The following is a 17,291-nucleotide window of genomic DNA, read 5'->3' as shown; positions in this document are numbered from 1 at the left end:
TATGAGTTGGCCTTTATCCATGATTATATGTTAAGTATATTGTGTGATTGACCTTGATCAGTAATCGAGTTGAGGGCCTACCTGACTTGTGACATTTATTTTGCAAACTACATAGTACATAGTTAATAGTTCTTTGAACCAAATCATTTCTTTGGAATTATTGTAAATTCATTCAAGGATATTTTGGATTATATTATTCTCATTCATCAAGACTGTTTGCTCATTAACACATCTGAGGCAAATGATACATCATCACATTCAATATGGAAAGTTTATTCGGATCAACACTAGAATTCATTCGAAAACATACACTTAGACGTGTGATAGAACTTATAGGACTATTTGGGATTTAATTTATAATACTGATATATATATATATATATATATATATATATATATATATATATATATATATATATATATATATATATATATATATATATATATATATATATATATATATATATATATATATATATATATAGAGAGAGAGAGAGAGAGAGAGAGAGAGAGAGAGAGAGAGAGAGAGAGAGAGAGAATTATAAATACACACAAGACAGAATGGAAAGTGCTATTCCTGGATTCTATAGAAGAAAGCTTGATAATAGTAGGCATAATTAATATTTAATACAAATAATACTAGTATCACACAGATTAGAGAATTTTATTTCGTACTCTACGGAGATTCGAACCCAAGTCCACGGGTAAATGACACCCATCGCCTTTCTTGCACGCACCAGCCCATATTCCATCACGACAAAGCACGCTTCACCAAGTCATGGTGCGACTGAATCCGTGTTATATGCACTCGTTCGTAGCAAACACTCTCGCAAGATGACCTAGTAATTAACTCTCACCTATTTACACAGCCATTCTGGATTCATATGAAAGAAACCAAGGTACATAGGATTAATTATAGATAATTATAAATATACACCAGACATAACGGATAGGGATAGCACACAAACTTTTATTTTTTCAATTTCATGTTTATCTTAAATAGAAACGTTTTGCTAGAAGTTTTCTTGTCTCGTGGGGCTGGTGGTGTGTTGGCTTTTGAAAACTGAAAATCGTTATTGTTGACACGTTTATGGCGCATACAGTTTCTAAAATAATGATCTTGTTTTGTCTAGTCTGGGGGACGGCAATTTGTTTGTTTGAAAAATGAACAAAAGGTGGTATTAGCTGATCTAGGACGCCTCCCAACAATAGCACTGTCGTAATGTGCACCATTATTAAATGAATGGGAATTGAACATAGTAAAATTTATTGAGGCTCTTATACCAGTTACTACAAAGGGAAAGTAATACAGTTTAAGATGAGGAGTTTATGTGTTCTAACCGATGAAAGTGTAAATAAGGTGTTCACCAGGAACAAAATGTACATTATGACAACTAGGCCTCTACGTGGAAATGTTTCTAGCTAAATATTTGGTTTTATTTTATTTTTATCATTGTGTCAAATATGCAACCGTCAGCAAATCTTCATATATGTATGTTTGAAACATCTCCCATCTGTATTATCTTAGAATTCCTCCTTTCCAAAGTTCTCTTTCTGTTTCTTCAACGACACTTAAAACACGCTATTGGCTGTACCATGCTGTGGAAAAAGAAGCTAAGAGCTATTCCCAAAAGAACATAAAAGAGTGGTTATTGAACCTGTGAGCCATGGATTACAAGTTCTCCTTTGTACCAACTGATCTAACGTGGCTCCAATGCTCATGCAAGTTAAGGGCCAGTCCTGTTATATCAAATAGAAAGCTGGCTGCAGTTAGTGCTTTAGATCCTTTATTACAATTTTAAGATGTTATACTTGTAGAACGAAACAGACAAAAACAAAAGAAGAAAGCTAAACTCAGGTACGCTGCTTATAAAAATAAAATAGATATATTTATTTCTTGGCCCTTTTTCTAACATAAATGGTGTTTGTTTTGTGATTGAAGACTGACCCCAGTGTACATGATTGTGTTGATGACATTCTCGTGCTTGTACAAGTATATGGGACGGGGACCAATGTGGCCCAGCGCTATCGAGGCAGCCGATAACTGCAAAAAGAACTGGTGGACAAATCTACTTTATGTTAACAACGTGGTCAATGTAAATGAGCAGGTATATATGGAATTAGGTTTCATGTTTTTACTTTGTTCAAAGTTCGCATTATACTAAATATTGGATATTGTAGTCAATAAATTAGTCATAAGAAATAAATAAGTCAGTAGGAAAATACAAAACCCAAAGACTACATCACCAATACAACTAATGCCTTTATGCATAATATTGAACTTTTTTTAATGACTTATTGTGATAATGTCTGATTGGGTCATTTTTCATTCATATTTTAACATTTTAATATCGCTGACTGTGCCTATGATTGGGCCATTTTTCATTCACATTTTAACATTTTAACATTGCTGACTGTGACTATGATTGGGTCATTGTTCATTTACATTTCAAAATTTTAACATTGCTGACTGTGACAATGTTTGATTGGGTGATTGTTCATTCCAGTTTTAATATATGAACATTGCCGACTGTGACAATATCTGACTGAAGTATTGCTTATTTAGATTTTAACAATCTTGTCTGTGATAATGTTTGATTGTGCGATTGCTCATTCGCATTTTAACACCGCTGGCTGAAAGGGACATACAAGAGGGTACAGCAAGCTATATATGGATTTTTTGTTTTTTACAGTGCATGGGCTGGACCTGGTACATGGCAAATGATTGGATGTTTTACGCCATATCACCTATTTTCATTATGTTTTTCTACATGTAAGTGTGATTACACAGAGGTAAAATATCTATCTATCTATCTATCTATCTATCTATCTATCTATCTATCTATCTATCTATCTATCTATCTATGATGGATTTATAATTTGTGCAAGATTACAGAAGAAATATTACAAAATCAGGAATCTCAGGAAGCCAGAAGCATAAAAGAGGTGAGACATCTACCATAAATCACCAGAAACATGGTTCCGTAAACATTCACGATAAATCACAAGAAAATTGTTCCCATAAATAGATATCAAGTCCTAGTTTCCGTAAATAAATATTGAGTGCTTGCAATAAAATAAAAATACACACTGTGTTCATTTGCATCAAAAACTGCATGAAGTTTATGGCTTGTGTACTTTGAAGCGTATAACGTAATAAGAACTCGGAGTATTTATTTATAATACCCAAATAATCAAGTATTGAAAACCAGGTTGTTGAAGGGTAAACTTACGTAACTGGATTGTTCATTTAATGCAGAAAATTTGACCTTGGTAGAATTAATGCAGACCTCAAATATATAAACGGCAACAGTGGACGCATTAAAATAGTGATTACACACACACACGTATATATATACACATATTATATATATCATACGGCTAGTAATAGTTTTTCAAGGCCTTACAAGCACACACATGTAAAAACGTTCAACTTTGTCCAGCCTTGCTCGTTCTTTATTATCTCATTCTTTCGTCTATGCAAATATCTTATGCAAATATCGTTTAGGTTCTATGCAATCGTCATTTGTTTAATTGTGCCTTTGAAAAATGAATCAATAGATTCCGAAAAACAGTTGGTCTGGTCTGATTCACGCCATTTTTAATAGGTCCCTGTCATTGATTGCTAGATATTTTTCTTCTTGAATGTCGTCAATTAAAATTAATCTACATTTTCAGCAATTTATTTAAATCTTCACCGTAGAAATGATGATATAGGTAGTAACTGCATTGCATAGCGTGCTGATGATATAGTTTTAGGGACATTTTCCGTAGTGACTGTTACGACTTTATGGTCCTAAACTATATAACAGAAAGGAAGTGAAACCAACAATCTGAGTGAAATCTAACATACGATTTATTTCCCTATATCACAAATTGAAAATTCAAAAAGCACTTACATCATTGTGTATTAAATCCAAAATAATTCTAGATATCTGATCACAAGTCCAAAAGAATAGAAAGTTCCTAATGAATTCCACGTCTTGAATGTCCTGATGTACCACAGTCATGAAATCCAGAATGTCTTTGAATGAGTTCTCAATAATAATCCAGATGTAGTGTTCTAGTTCAAACCTCAATGAACAATTTGTAATTCTAATGAATAATTTAAATAAATAATTACTCTCACATTACAGCTGAACGCAACTAAAAATGATTTGATATACTGAGCACAAAACAGAAATGATTAATTATTTAACCAAATCTCAGATTTCCAACAGAAAAACCTATATACTTGTAAGCAAAGTCAGATCTTGAACTAAAAATCAAGTAAACATCTTGTGTACCTCACAACCGTCAAACAAGGAAAACGCTTCATCACACAATATACATATACATAAGACGATGTAGTGATACATTTTAAAATCTTAATTTAATATATGATTTCCCTTTGAACTACAGGCACTCAACGTTTGGTGGAATAATGACATTCATAGCACTGGCCGCGGGAATTACCGCCACAATGGTAAAGGAATACACCATTAACGGCAACTTCTTCACGTACGTTTTATCACGACATTTTCCTTTTTGCATACTAATATAATCGATCATTTACAAACTTATTGCGTTATTTTCAAACTGCGTCATAACTTGTCTATAATATTGTAGTCACTATAATACAATTTCACCGTATTGCCTAAGCTTTTGTTTTAACTCACCATTTACACAACTGTGGTCCTAATATAGTAAGGATTATTAAGGCACACTGACGTTAATATTCAGATAACCTTAAACAGCCCATCATCAAGAACCCATGGTTGGAATCCTAATAAAAGACTGAAGCAGAATAACCTAAATCCATTGCATCGTATCGGGTGTAATAGAAATTAAAATGTTCAATGGAAACAGGAGGATTCATTACAGTAGTATCATGAGCCTGAGTAAAGCTTTCTACATTGTCAAGTTTTGAATTTTGTACCGATTTTGAATCAGTGATTAACTATCCTTCGTATAAACATACCAAATACAGATTGAAGTCAGACGGCGGGAAGTATTGGAATGAAGTGTACATTGCACCATGGTGTCGGTTCGGGGCATGGGCTGTCGGGATATTCCTGGGATTCATTTTCTACAAGCGGAAAAGGGGCCAGAACTGGGTAGGTGATAATATAACACAGTTACAGCGTATAATTGACTTAATTCTTAGTAGTGTATAATATCTATTACATGTTTGCATCCGGTGTATTCATTAATAAGGACATTAACTGCCAGTGTAAATGTTTCATATTATTCTACATCTGTTTGGTGGAATTTCATTGAAAAATTCCCATGCAACATAATAGTATGATAGAAAAGACTTTTCTTATAATATGATTCTAGCATTATTTTTTCAGCAAGCATTATTAACTTTAGAGATAGTATATGCTTTTACTATTCGTAGTCTAAGCCTTACTATAGTCATCTGATTAGCATGTTAAATTTCAAGCAGATCATTCATATCCTTTAGTCATATCTTGTGATATTAATTAGGTTATTTTTAAACATTTGTATGACAAATTGTATCAAAATATCCTCTTCTTAACCACTTATTTTAAAAATGAAACGGTGCTGTAATGTAGCCATATTATAAACAATATTGTATGTTTAATCTTTCTGGGTTCCAATTTGTTTCTTTGCTTTGATGTGTCATCGTTCTTTAAAGATGGTTTACTATAGAATATACAAGAACATGTGCAGATGTATTCGTTTCAAAAGAAAACACAAACTATGCAATGCTCTTACTTTAACACACGCTTTTAAGCATGAAAGAAAACATGGAATTGTTCTTACTTTAAAGAATACGAAACCATGCAAGTTCTTCCTTTAGAGCATGCAAGAACAATATTCAAAGTTCTCACTTTAAAGAACACAATACCATGCAAAGTTCTTACTTTGAAGCATGCAAGAAAACTTGCAGTTTTTACTTTAAAGCACGCAAGAAAACCATGCAGAGTTCTCACTTTAACGAATTTTTTAAAACTTAAAAACACTCAAGAAAAACATGCAAATATCTTACTTTAAGCATACAGAAATATGCAACGTTTTTAGTTTAAAACACCCAAAAAAAACATGGAAAGTTTTTTTTTAAAGCATACAGTGTTGCTACATTAAAGCACACAAAAACCTGAAACGTTCTTTCTTAAAAGCACGTAAAATAAACAAGCAAAGTTCATACTTTAAAACACGCACCAAAACATGCAAAAGAGCATGCAGAGATCTTATTTTAAAGCAATAAAGAAAACATGCAAAAAAGCGGGGAGAGATCTCGCTTTAAAACACGCAACAAAACATGCGATAATGCATGGAGACATCTTACTTTAAAACACGAAAGAAAACATGCAAAAGAGCATGGAGAGAACTTATTTTAAAGCAATAAAGAAAACATGCAAACAAGTATGGAGAGCTCTCGCTTTAAAACACGCAAAAACATGCAATAATGTATGGAGACATCTTACTTTAAAACACGAAAGAAAACATGCAAAAGAGCATGCAGAGATCTTATTTTAAAGCAATAAAGAAAACATGCAAACAAGCATGGAGAGTTCTCGCTTTAAAACACGCAAAAAAACATGCAATAATGCATGGAGACATCTTACTTTAAAAAACGAAATAAAACATGCAAAAGAGCATCGAGAGATCTTATTTTAAAGCAATAAATAAAACATGCAAAAGAGCATCGAGAGATCTTATTTTAAAGCACAAAAGAGAAATAACATTCTTAATTTCAAGCATGCTAGAAAATTATGCAAAGTTCTTATTTAATAGTGCGCAAGTAAGACATGCATAAGTCACCCGTTAAAGCATGCAAGGACGGCAAGCTAATTTATTACTTTAAAGAAAACAAAAAAAAAATATATGCAAATTTGTTACTTTATAGCACTCAAACACATGCAGATTTCTTACCTTAAAGCACACCTGCAAAACGTTTCCTTTTAAACAAAAGAGAAAAGATTCAAAGTTCTTGATTTAAAACAAAAGTGTACTTTAATGCACCCAAGAAAAACACGCTAAGTGTATTCTATAAAGCAAAAAACATGCACAATTGACTTTAAATCGCATAAAAACTGGCAAATTTCTTCCTTTAAATCTCGCAAAGAAACATGCAAAATTCTTACTTTAATGTACGCTAGTAACAGATGCTAAGATCTTTTAATGGACGAAAAAAGATGCAAAGTTCTTATTTTAAGGCACGCAAGAACAATGCACAAAACACGCAATAAAGATAAGGAAAGTTGTTACCTTATAGCACTCAAGAAAAACATTGAAAGTTATTACTTTAAAGCATGCAAGAAAACATACATAGTTATTACTTTAAAGCATGCAAGAAAACATACATAGTTATTACTTTAAAGCATGCAAGAAAACATACATAGTTATTACTTTAAAGCATGCAAGAAAACATACATAGTTATTACTTTAAGGCATGCAAGAAAACATACATAGTTATTACTTTAAAGCATGCAAGAAAACATACATAGTTATTACTTTAAAGCATGCAAGAAAACATACATAGTTATTACTTTAAAGCACGCAAGAAAACATGGACAGTTATTACTGTAAAGCATGCAAGAAAACATACAAAGTTATTACTTTAACGCTTGCAAGAAAATATACAATGTTCTTACGTTAAAAGACACAATAAAATGTAAATTTCTGACGTTAAAGCACGCAAGAGAAACATGCAATGTTCTTTCTTGAAAGTACGCAGTAAAAGGATGCAAAGGATGCAATGTTCCTGCTTTTAGGCACGCACAAAAGCATGCAATGTTCTTACATGAAAGCTGTCAAATAAGCATTGCAATGCACATATAACACGAAACATTCTTTCTTTAGCACACAAGATATATTCAAATTTTGTTTATTTTAAAACACAAAACAAAATGAAACAATTCTTACTTCAAAGTACGTACAAAAGACATGCAAGGATCTCTCGTTATAGCAAGCAGTAAAAACGTACAAAGTTCTAACTTTAAAGCATGCAGGAAAAACATGGACGATCTTGCTTTAAAGTACAGAAGAAAAACATGCAAATTTGTTACTTTAAAGCACGGAAGAAACAAGATGAAAAGATCTTGCTTTAAAGGACACAGACACAAAATATACAGTTGTGTCCTATTTATGTTTAGCTGTTATGTGTTGTGGGATGGCTGTGTGCAGCAGGGGTAGCTCTATTCTTGGTGTACATGACGTATTCGGAGAACAAGAAGGACGGCACTCAGTGGACCCAACTCGAAAGAGCCTTCTATGAGGCCTTCGGCAGGCCGATGTGGGCAGCTTGTGTCGGCTGGGTCATTTTTGCATGCCACAACCATATGGGAGGTAGGTTTGCAGTAAATTCTAGACTTGTGTTTGATTCCAAACTCTTAATTTGAAAGTATTTACTTAGGTGTTCGGTTCATTCTTGACTCTTTTCTCTGTCCGATTTTGCCATTGTTTCTCACAACTGCTGTTTATATAGGTAGTGTTTGAAATACCTCTGTCGATTCATTTTGGGTTTTGTTTTGTTTTAAAAAAATAATTTAAATACATTTCTAAAAGGATTATATTTTGAATGTTTTTTTATACTAATTTGCTCTTCCAAGCAATATCAGCCTAGCGCAGCATGATCAATATTATCGCAGATTACAGACTGAACCTTTTATCATCTATCGTTATTTTAATGAAAGCAAATGAGATTGACTAGGTCTTTCAATTTAGGAAATGGAATGAAAAATGTATATAATAGCTCCAAAATCAAGTAATAAATATCGACACATTTCAAGATTACGTAGCGAATGCAGGTACCATGCGATCAGCTTGAATTTCGTTGCACTGTAAAGAGATGTGCACTGGTTTAATGACTCAGGTCTCAAGTTGTAATATTATATCATTAATACTTTTATAAAGCATTGATCATTGCTACAAAATGTAACGGCAATATGTGCAAGGGGTAAGCATGGTCGTCCAAATTAGGATGCTACTTCACATTTTTCTGTGATGTTTGCAATATGTTCGGTGTTTAAAGTCAGATGTGAAATTTACTGTTCAGGTAGTGCTTAAAACATATACAAAATGAACAGTCTCCATAATAAACGCACCAGCATAATAACATATATAAATTAAACTAATTTAATAAACTCTATATAAAACAAGCACTCCTGATGGTATATTACTATATACAGGTATTGTTAATTCTCTACTGTCATGGAACGGGTTCATACCGCTGATGAGGCTTACGTATGCCGCTTACCTCGTTCACCCGATCTGCATGATGGTGTACGTGTACAGCAAGCGGAGCCTGATCCACATCAATACATATGAAATAGTAAGTCCTTTAATGCAAAGAACATATTTTTACTGTGCAATATAAGTAAGGGATGTTACAACGCTCATTTCAGTGCCAATCCAATTTGACTAAACTGCGCCGATATAACTTGGCCATGAATACCTTGGCTTGGAACGGCAGTTACTTATTCTCTTGGGCAATAAATATATTTTGATGTAACTCTTTAAATAATATCCTTATGGACTTTTACCTTTCGCTGTAACTTTTATACTATATTGAATAATGGGAACTATTGTTCCATAGCCAGATCTATTTTTTATATATGTTATCTCAGACTAGTAAGATACACCGCTATTTTGATAACTTGTAAATTAATTTCCAGACGTACCGGTTCGCTATTCCTAACGGTCATCATTTCTTGGAGTAATGACTCGGATCAAAGAAAGTAAATCTTTTACAGAAACGACTAATATCAACGCAAATATAACATCACCCTCAATATTGTCTTTAACATTTTAAAGAAAATCCGTCTCCTTGTGTCATACAAAAATCCATCAATATTAGACAATGATCATTTCATTTAAAGTAAAACTGTTTTACAGATTTCCCAATGTTATTTTCAGGTATATTTGTTCCTAGGACATACGTCCATAACTCTGATGGTGGCCTTTGTCGTGTCTGCATGCTTTGAGGCGCCATTCATGGCATTGGAGAAGGTCATTTTTGGACGGAAATAATGATAAAGATTGTCTCGCCTTTTTTCAGAGTGTCTTGTACATCTTTGTTAATTGTTAACAACTCTAAGCCAGAGCTTATGGTAATTTTGAAATTTACTACAAATTATATTGGCTGTAATTAAGAAAACATTGGATTGCAGTTGTCTTTGTAGAAAATAAATACAGTTTTAAGACACTAATATGGTCAGGTGATAGCTCAACACTCTATTTACACGTCTAATTTTAACAGTTATTGATATCAGCTACATGCCATTTTATTGTTTTTTTGCTGTTTCTTGATTTCTACTACATATGAAAATCATTGATACAAATTTTCAAAGAGATTTCCCTCTTAACTTGTCTTGGTGCGTTTTAACTGTACGGTTAATGTTTCTTGTACTAACAACTGAGAATTTATGACCAGATGGATGCATGGATGCTTTAAGAGTTCCATGTATGTATGTATGTATTTATGAATGGATGGATGGATGGATGGGTGGGTGGATGGATGGATGGATGAATGGATGGATCGATGGATAGATGGAATCTTTGTTGCCTTTGAATATATATCAGAGTTTGATACATATTGCAATTAAAATTGTATTTTGCGTCTATAGATAATAATTATGTAACTATCTATTAAAGCATATGTACATATCGCAGTAACTCGATACTTTATAAAAAGAATTTCTATTCAATATTTTCCTATATCACCAAGCAATTTGATTGTACAACTATCTTTTATATATAATATTTTTCTAGTGATAACGGCTCATTATGTGATAGGAAATCATTTTATTTCTTCTATTTCCTTCTACCGTGTTTGTTTATATCGTTTCAGTAATAATCTGTACATTTCAAATAAAAACTTGTACCAGTCATTATCTTGTTCTCACTTGACAGCGTAATTGCTACAAATACTGTATAATGATGGCAGACAACATCTTGTTGTCAGTTTTAGAGATTCCAACAAAGATTCCAGCTATTTATCTGAGGAGATTTCCAATCACTCCTATGCTTTGTTCTCTCCATTTGTCTCTCTATCTCTCTGCTGACAAACTAAGCAGATGTTAAATAAATACACACTTGTTCATGAAGTATTAAATAGCATTGCTATCAATGAACACCCATTGCATAAAACCCTGAACTATTGTGAGTAAACCAAGTGATCTAATAAGAATGAAACTGTGTAATCAAGAACGTTAGATAACAAAACAAACTTTTAACTAGTCTTTTGTACAATTGTAGGATACATAACGTGCATGTTGGTTAAAAGATATGCCCAATGTATATTAACCTTTAGTAAAGGTAAGTATTCTTTCAAGATACAGACAATGAGAAAAAATCTAAAATTTATATATACGTTCGCGTAACACTTTGAGTTGTTAAGGGTAATAAAAGTATGCCAAAATGGACAAATGATGAACATTTAACGATAATAGCTATTTCCCTTAACATGCAAACATAGGAACGGACAAACGTAATTGTAGCCGTTTACAAATGTTTCAGGGAATCAAATTGCTTAATTAAATATATCTATCTGCTTATTACATTCTGCAAGTAACTTACTGAAGTGTTAACATCAAGGGTAGGACATTTGATTATAGTTCTCTCAATATATTCATTATTCTAGTGCAGAGATTACTATCATGCTGTTTAAAATCATACTTGCCCTATAGAAAGATATGATAAAATACTGCATTCTAGGATTATCAGGTAAGAAAAGTTGTTCAACATATTAATGTTAGTAACGAAAGTCATTTGGTCAAGGCGGAACGAAGAAGATTACAACTCGAAAGGTGTGCAACTCTAAAACTGGGAAGAGGTGAAACATTTTTTGTAAATGTGTTGACTGTCTCACATTATACAGCATTTATGTCAAACCCAAACTAAATTCGGAACATAACAGTACATACAAGCAATAATGCAATAAACAAGCTAAAATCACATAGCTTTTTTCATTTGAATTTATGTGACAGTAAGTATAAACAAAGATGTTTTGCGCAAGTTTGTAAAGTGACATTATTGTATACATAAAATAATGATACAGTTGTAGAAGTAAATTGTCAAAGTAAAATTCATGTAAAATATTAATGAATATTTATTTTTGCAACATCTTTAATAATTTAGCAGTTAAATATATATAGCAATATTACGAATTAAATAAACCATAATTAAGACTGATGGCTTGTACACAACTATAAAAAGTAAGAGTAATTATAAAATTGCAACAATTTGGCTCAATGAAAGCTCAATTAGACTAGTCGATGATTCGAAACTTCTGAAAAAGTTCAACATATATATGTTTATTGCTTAATCCAACGTATTAATATATTTGTATAAAATAAAATTATAAGGTGATATATAACGTCATTGATAGCTTATTTAACATTTTACCTTCTAAATATGGACAGAAAATAAAAGAATGTACAAAATGTATGAAGAGCAAGATTAAATATTTAACATGGACATAAACCAGGTGCTCAGATGGAGCTGAAAGGAATAAGAACAAGGCAACGTGTATGAATATAGCATGTATTGTTATGATGTAGAATTTGTGCTCAACACACCATATTATCATGAATAAAGACCACCAATATACAGTTTGACAGGTAGAGACTTGTACTCAGCAATACTGTTACAGACAATGTGTGTTAGGGGTAAAAGCTGACCTATCACAAACAATCAAACCAGCCAAATACATTCCATCATGGTTTATTTTGTACCCTAAATTGCTCCTTACGTAGTAAAAACTAATAATTTAAAGAGAGAGAGACAGAGAGAGAGAGACAGAGATACATGAACACCACTTCAATTCAGCAAGTATATGCTGTATTCAGAGAATGAAATAATTTAATTTAAAGTGCTAGATGGCGAAGAGGACGCATAACGGGTGCGTGTCTGCGACCAATTTTTGTGTAAATTAAGAAGCTGAACACACAATGAATATAATATTAATTACAAATGTTTTAAATAATATATTTTTTCTTGATAGCATATCTGGTTATGACACTACATTACATCATTTGCTTCAGTGCAATCCGGAGATAAATAGCACCGAACAACGACACGAAAAATTATTTTAAATTCAGAAAGATTTAATTGCCAATTTGTTTATTGTTCACCCTTAGATATTGTATACTGGAGTTTTTAAATTCTAACGATTACGTACATATTTGTTTTATGTTTAATGAGTAAATATCACGCTATTATTAGTCCAATAGAATACCGTAGAAAGTTGCGTTTCAGCCAAATTTTATAAACTTAAAACAAAAACCAACCCAATTTATGTGAAGCATCTAAAGAGTGTAACTTGTATTCAGTAAAATATCAAGTAATAGTTTTACTTTGTACTGTTTAGTGTCAGAGTTTCCAATTTGTAACTACCGTTACATTCTCTATGTAAATATAAGCTACAAGTTATATTGTTGCTGCTTCTTTAGCAGTTGAAAGGTTATCACATAAGGTATATGTAAAAAAGCATAATCCCGATAAATCTGACTTGATACAATGCGAAAATCATAAAGCAAAATCAATAAAAGTATTATATGCAGTAAACTCCTTTTTATATGATCGATTTCATTATTTAACTAATCCATCATTAAAGGAAATTATGCAAATCTTTTTTTCCTTTGTTTCCTAATTTGATTCGTAAATACTACCCTGTAAATCACGGATGTTATTGACCACTTTGCATCAACATATTTGTTTGAATGTGTTTCTTGAACTGGTCAACTTTGGCGTGAATATTGCGATAACATTCAGCTAATAAAACATCTCAGAGTTTTGGCTTTGTCACGCAAATCAAAAATATATTATCGGTGTGTTGTCTTGATATGCTTTATTCTCTATTCATTTAAACAATTTCTTTATCTATATCTATCGTTTAAGTTATCTCTGTTACATCATTCTTAACCTGCAGCTCTCATGAGTCATTTTGGTATCTAATTAAAACCAGTAATTTGTATGTTAAAATTACTAATTACGTTCCTAATCACTTGATAAGTATGATGGATTTTGTAATTCAAACAGGTCTGCAGTTGGTCCAGTAGAGATTGTTTAAAAGTGTTATAGTCTTCCAGATCTTTTCTGATTTTCTGAATGTCAGTCTCCAAAACATTTGTTTCACTGTGGTTCCTCTGTTTGATTGGTTGTTGTTATATATATTTATATTGTGTGTCTAACATTTGTACATGATCAAAAGTATTATTTGTAAACAACATATTACATTGGTAGCTTTTGCCCATGATTATTGGTTATACGTTAAGATAATGTAAACGTGTTGCGGTGGACCTTTGATTTTAGAATGTTCTTGAAGAAAACTTGTATATTCATTTGCTGGGAAAATAAGCCACAGTATATCCATTGAAGTGTGTCTGATGTTTTTATATAAAGTTCTGAAGAAAACAAAATAATTCATTCCTATTTGTTGTTCAGTCCTCTAAAATCACTGTTAGTTGTGTTCAGATATAATTTCGAGAGGAATCAATTATTAAATGGATTTTCAAAGCACGCATTGGTATTTCATAGGTCTGACCTTTTGTTTCCTCCTTCAGTACTACTCTGTTCCATCGTTGTAAACTTGATTCTTCCATCTTCTGATATTTTCCAAACTGGCATTATCCAAAGTCTTACATATCTGTCTTTCTAGAGGATCACAAAAATTACAGACGTTTAGTTACGGTTATTTGTATAGAGCAATGTACCTTATTTCTCCTCCGTTATTCTTTCAATATATAAAATAAAAAAGTCGCAAGTTCTCTGCGAGATATCTATGTCATCATTTAGTTATTTACATTGTAAAGAACTCATATATTACAGACATGCTTTAAAAATAATTTACGTTTCCATCCTGATCTTCTGTGTTGATACTGAATACGTTTATTATTTCTTTGTAACTGAGTTCAATGAACAATAACAATGCATGAAGTAACGTCCTTGTGACAAACATTTTGGACATGTAGGGACTCCAATAACTCAAATAGTAGTCATTGTAACAATCTTTGGCATTTTTTGCACCCAACGAAGCAAATATGCAGCTTTTAAGATTTAATAAACATAGAAACTTTTTATTTGATCAAGCAGAATACTGCATGCTTCTTTTGCTATTGAGTCATAACAATTTAGGATTTACTTTGTTAACACATTTAGTAATATTTACTCTGAGTCAATTAGGCTTCCACTCATAGTTTTAAAACTTTGTCATCCATACTTTTATTCGCTGTCGCAACTTAGTTTTATCCAATTAGACTGTATTCATGTTCATTTTGTGGTTGCAAAAATCACTTAGTGAAAGAGAAAAATTTATAGTTCATCGTATATTCCTTATTACAGATCACCGTAAAATAAATTATCTGCGGTGACATCGATAGTTTTTAATTCCTGTTATCAGTTGAGAAGGTATACTTGTTTGTTGTTTTTACTTCTTAGGTCCATTGTAATATTGTTCTCCATTTAGTTAGCCGATTAAAGTTTGCTTATGCGAAGTGTTTGCATAGTACGACTTTAAATAATGAAGAGTTTTGTCGAAGGCACATACATCCCCCGATAAAATATTTCGTTTCAGCTTGAATTTTTATTTGCTTGTATAAGTATCGCTATCCGGTGTTTTTTCCTAACACTTATATCTCTTTCATTTTCATTTTTTCTTCTTGTCTATTACACGACAAGAAAATATACACGTACTTGGTATAAATGATGATAATCAAAATAAGTTATATATTTTGACCTTGAAACGTTTGCAAAGAATCATATACATCTTGCACCAAACCAACTACAAACTAGGACTGCAATGTAACGAGCGCTAGTTCGTAGGCAATATTGTATCCAGATTATTTACGTATTGATTTTAACCTATCAAACTAAGTGGAGTCCCTCCATAGGAGTTATACAATCTTGAACCGTAAGAAATACTTTAGAGAGAACAAATCCGTTAGCTTTGTTAAAGCCCGAGGTATAAAAGGGAATCTTGTACAGTCGGTGTTTAGAACCTTGACACGTCGTCGACTTTATATTCAATGAATTCAAGCGAATCAGTCAGGAAAAGTACATTAGAAAACTAACATTTGGGTAGTCTAAATATTTACTGGAGAAACGTGAGAATCTTCAGGAAAATTTTATTCAGTTTTGGAGTTGACTCTAGAAATCGGAGATAGAAGACATATTAATGTCAAGGGTGCCACCACCGAGTTTTAAGTACAAGGACCCGGGCTGGGTGTAAGAATTATATGGAGAGTGACTCCGATTAATCAGTCGGTTTGGTGACTCGTAAAAGAATTGGATTTGTGAGCTTCGAAAGGTAGGATGATATCCTGGCTAAATTTTGAAGTTAACTGATTTAAGAAGATAATGTTACATACAGTTACCTGAAATAACCTTTACTCTGAGTCTGATGTGCATTTGAATTATTAGAAGGTAATGTACCAATTTTTCTAGTCAAACGAACCTAGGCCCTGTTTCAGTTTGGTCTGTCTTCATTAATTCTTATAAAGCAATCAATGTGAGTAATTACATCGTTAATTATATTTATAGGTTACTGCATTTGTATCGGAAAATATAAAGGAGTTTTTGGGATGGAATACTGCACGACGTTGGGAGTACAGTATATCCATCAGATCAAACGAGTTCATATTTTCCCATATAAATACAATAACATTTTTATTATATGCTTATTTTTCTTATACTACCTAAGGCTTAATTATATAAAGACATATACTACAAAAACAACGCACAAAGTAACTGAATGTATGCCGTATTCCAAACTAAATAGACATGCGCATATTCATCATTACACAAGAATAACATTATTCATGCGCACATAACTCTGCTCGGGTAAATTTGAACTTAGTCGCGCGCTAGGCATAACCTTTGAAAGAAAATGGCAATTTCGTCTAGTTAAAATTGAAATTTAGATTCATAATGTAAATGAATGCGCATTACAGTAATTTTTACATTTAATTTGGTATAAATAGATTTTGGTATTTTTGTCAATTCTACGATATTTCTTGATTATGGACTGGATTCATCTGTGCAAATTCTGTGTGAAATACATCGGATTGAAGTATTGAGGGAGAAGCGTATTTACATCTGAAAGTGTGTTTCCGTCAGTGAATATTTGAAATCATAATGGGGGATTAATATGAAGTCTGTCAATGGCAATTATCAAAGGGACGCTATGGAATATAATGATTATTTTATTGTGAGTAAGGAGGATGTAATTGCACTTGGAATATGGTCGCACTTACAGTACAATTTCGACAAGTGTAATCAAGCTTCAGAACCCGTGACATGGCTCATGTAATTCGGATATGCAGAACCAAGAAAGGAAATTC

The 17,291-nt window shown here is 32.3% G+C and overlaps 1 protein-coding gene across 1 annotated transcript in view; it reads left to right on the top strand.

The window, feature by feature from the left end:
• The window catches only part of LOC149781751 (O-acyltransferase like protein-like), an 88,796-nt gene extending 77,958 nt beyond the window's left edge, over window positions 1-10,838 (top strand). The window contains exons 11-17 of the mRNA XM_089935872.1: window positions 1,943-2,108; window positions 2,694-2,773; window positions 4,402-4,500; window positions 4,970-5,096; window positions 8,106-8,298; window positions 9,141-9,283; window positions 9,868-10,838. Coding sequence (XP_089791998.1) covers window positions 1,943-2,108; window positions 2,694-2,773; window positions 4,402-4,500; window positions 4,970-5,096; window positions 8,106-8,298; window positions 9,141-9,283; window positions 9,868-9,981 — 922 coding nt within the window. The 3' untranslated portion in view covers window positions 9,982-10,838. The remainder of the gene's footprint in view (window positions 1-1,942; window positions 2,109-2,693; window positions 2,774-4,401; window positions 4,501-4,969; window positions 5,097-8,105; window positions 8,299-9,140; window positions 9,284-9,867) is intronic.
• The last annotated feature ends 6,453 nt before the right edge of the window (window positions 10,839-17,291 follow it).

Source organism: Sinohyriopsis cumingii, chromosome 15 (genome assembly GCF_028554795.1).
Source record: "Sinohyriopsis cumingii isolate HCF-2022 chromosome 15, ASM2855479v2, whole genome shotgun sequence".
Lineage (NCBI taxonomy): Eukaryota > Metazoa > Mollusca > Bivalvia > Unionida > Unionidae > Sinohyriopsis > Sinohyriopsis cumingii.
The sequence above is the reverse complement of the archived record's forward strand: the minus strand, read 5'-3'. Positions and strand labels throughout refer to the sequence as shown.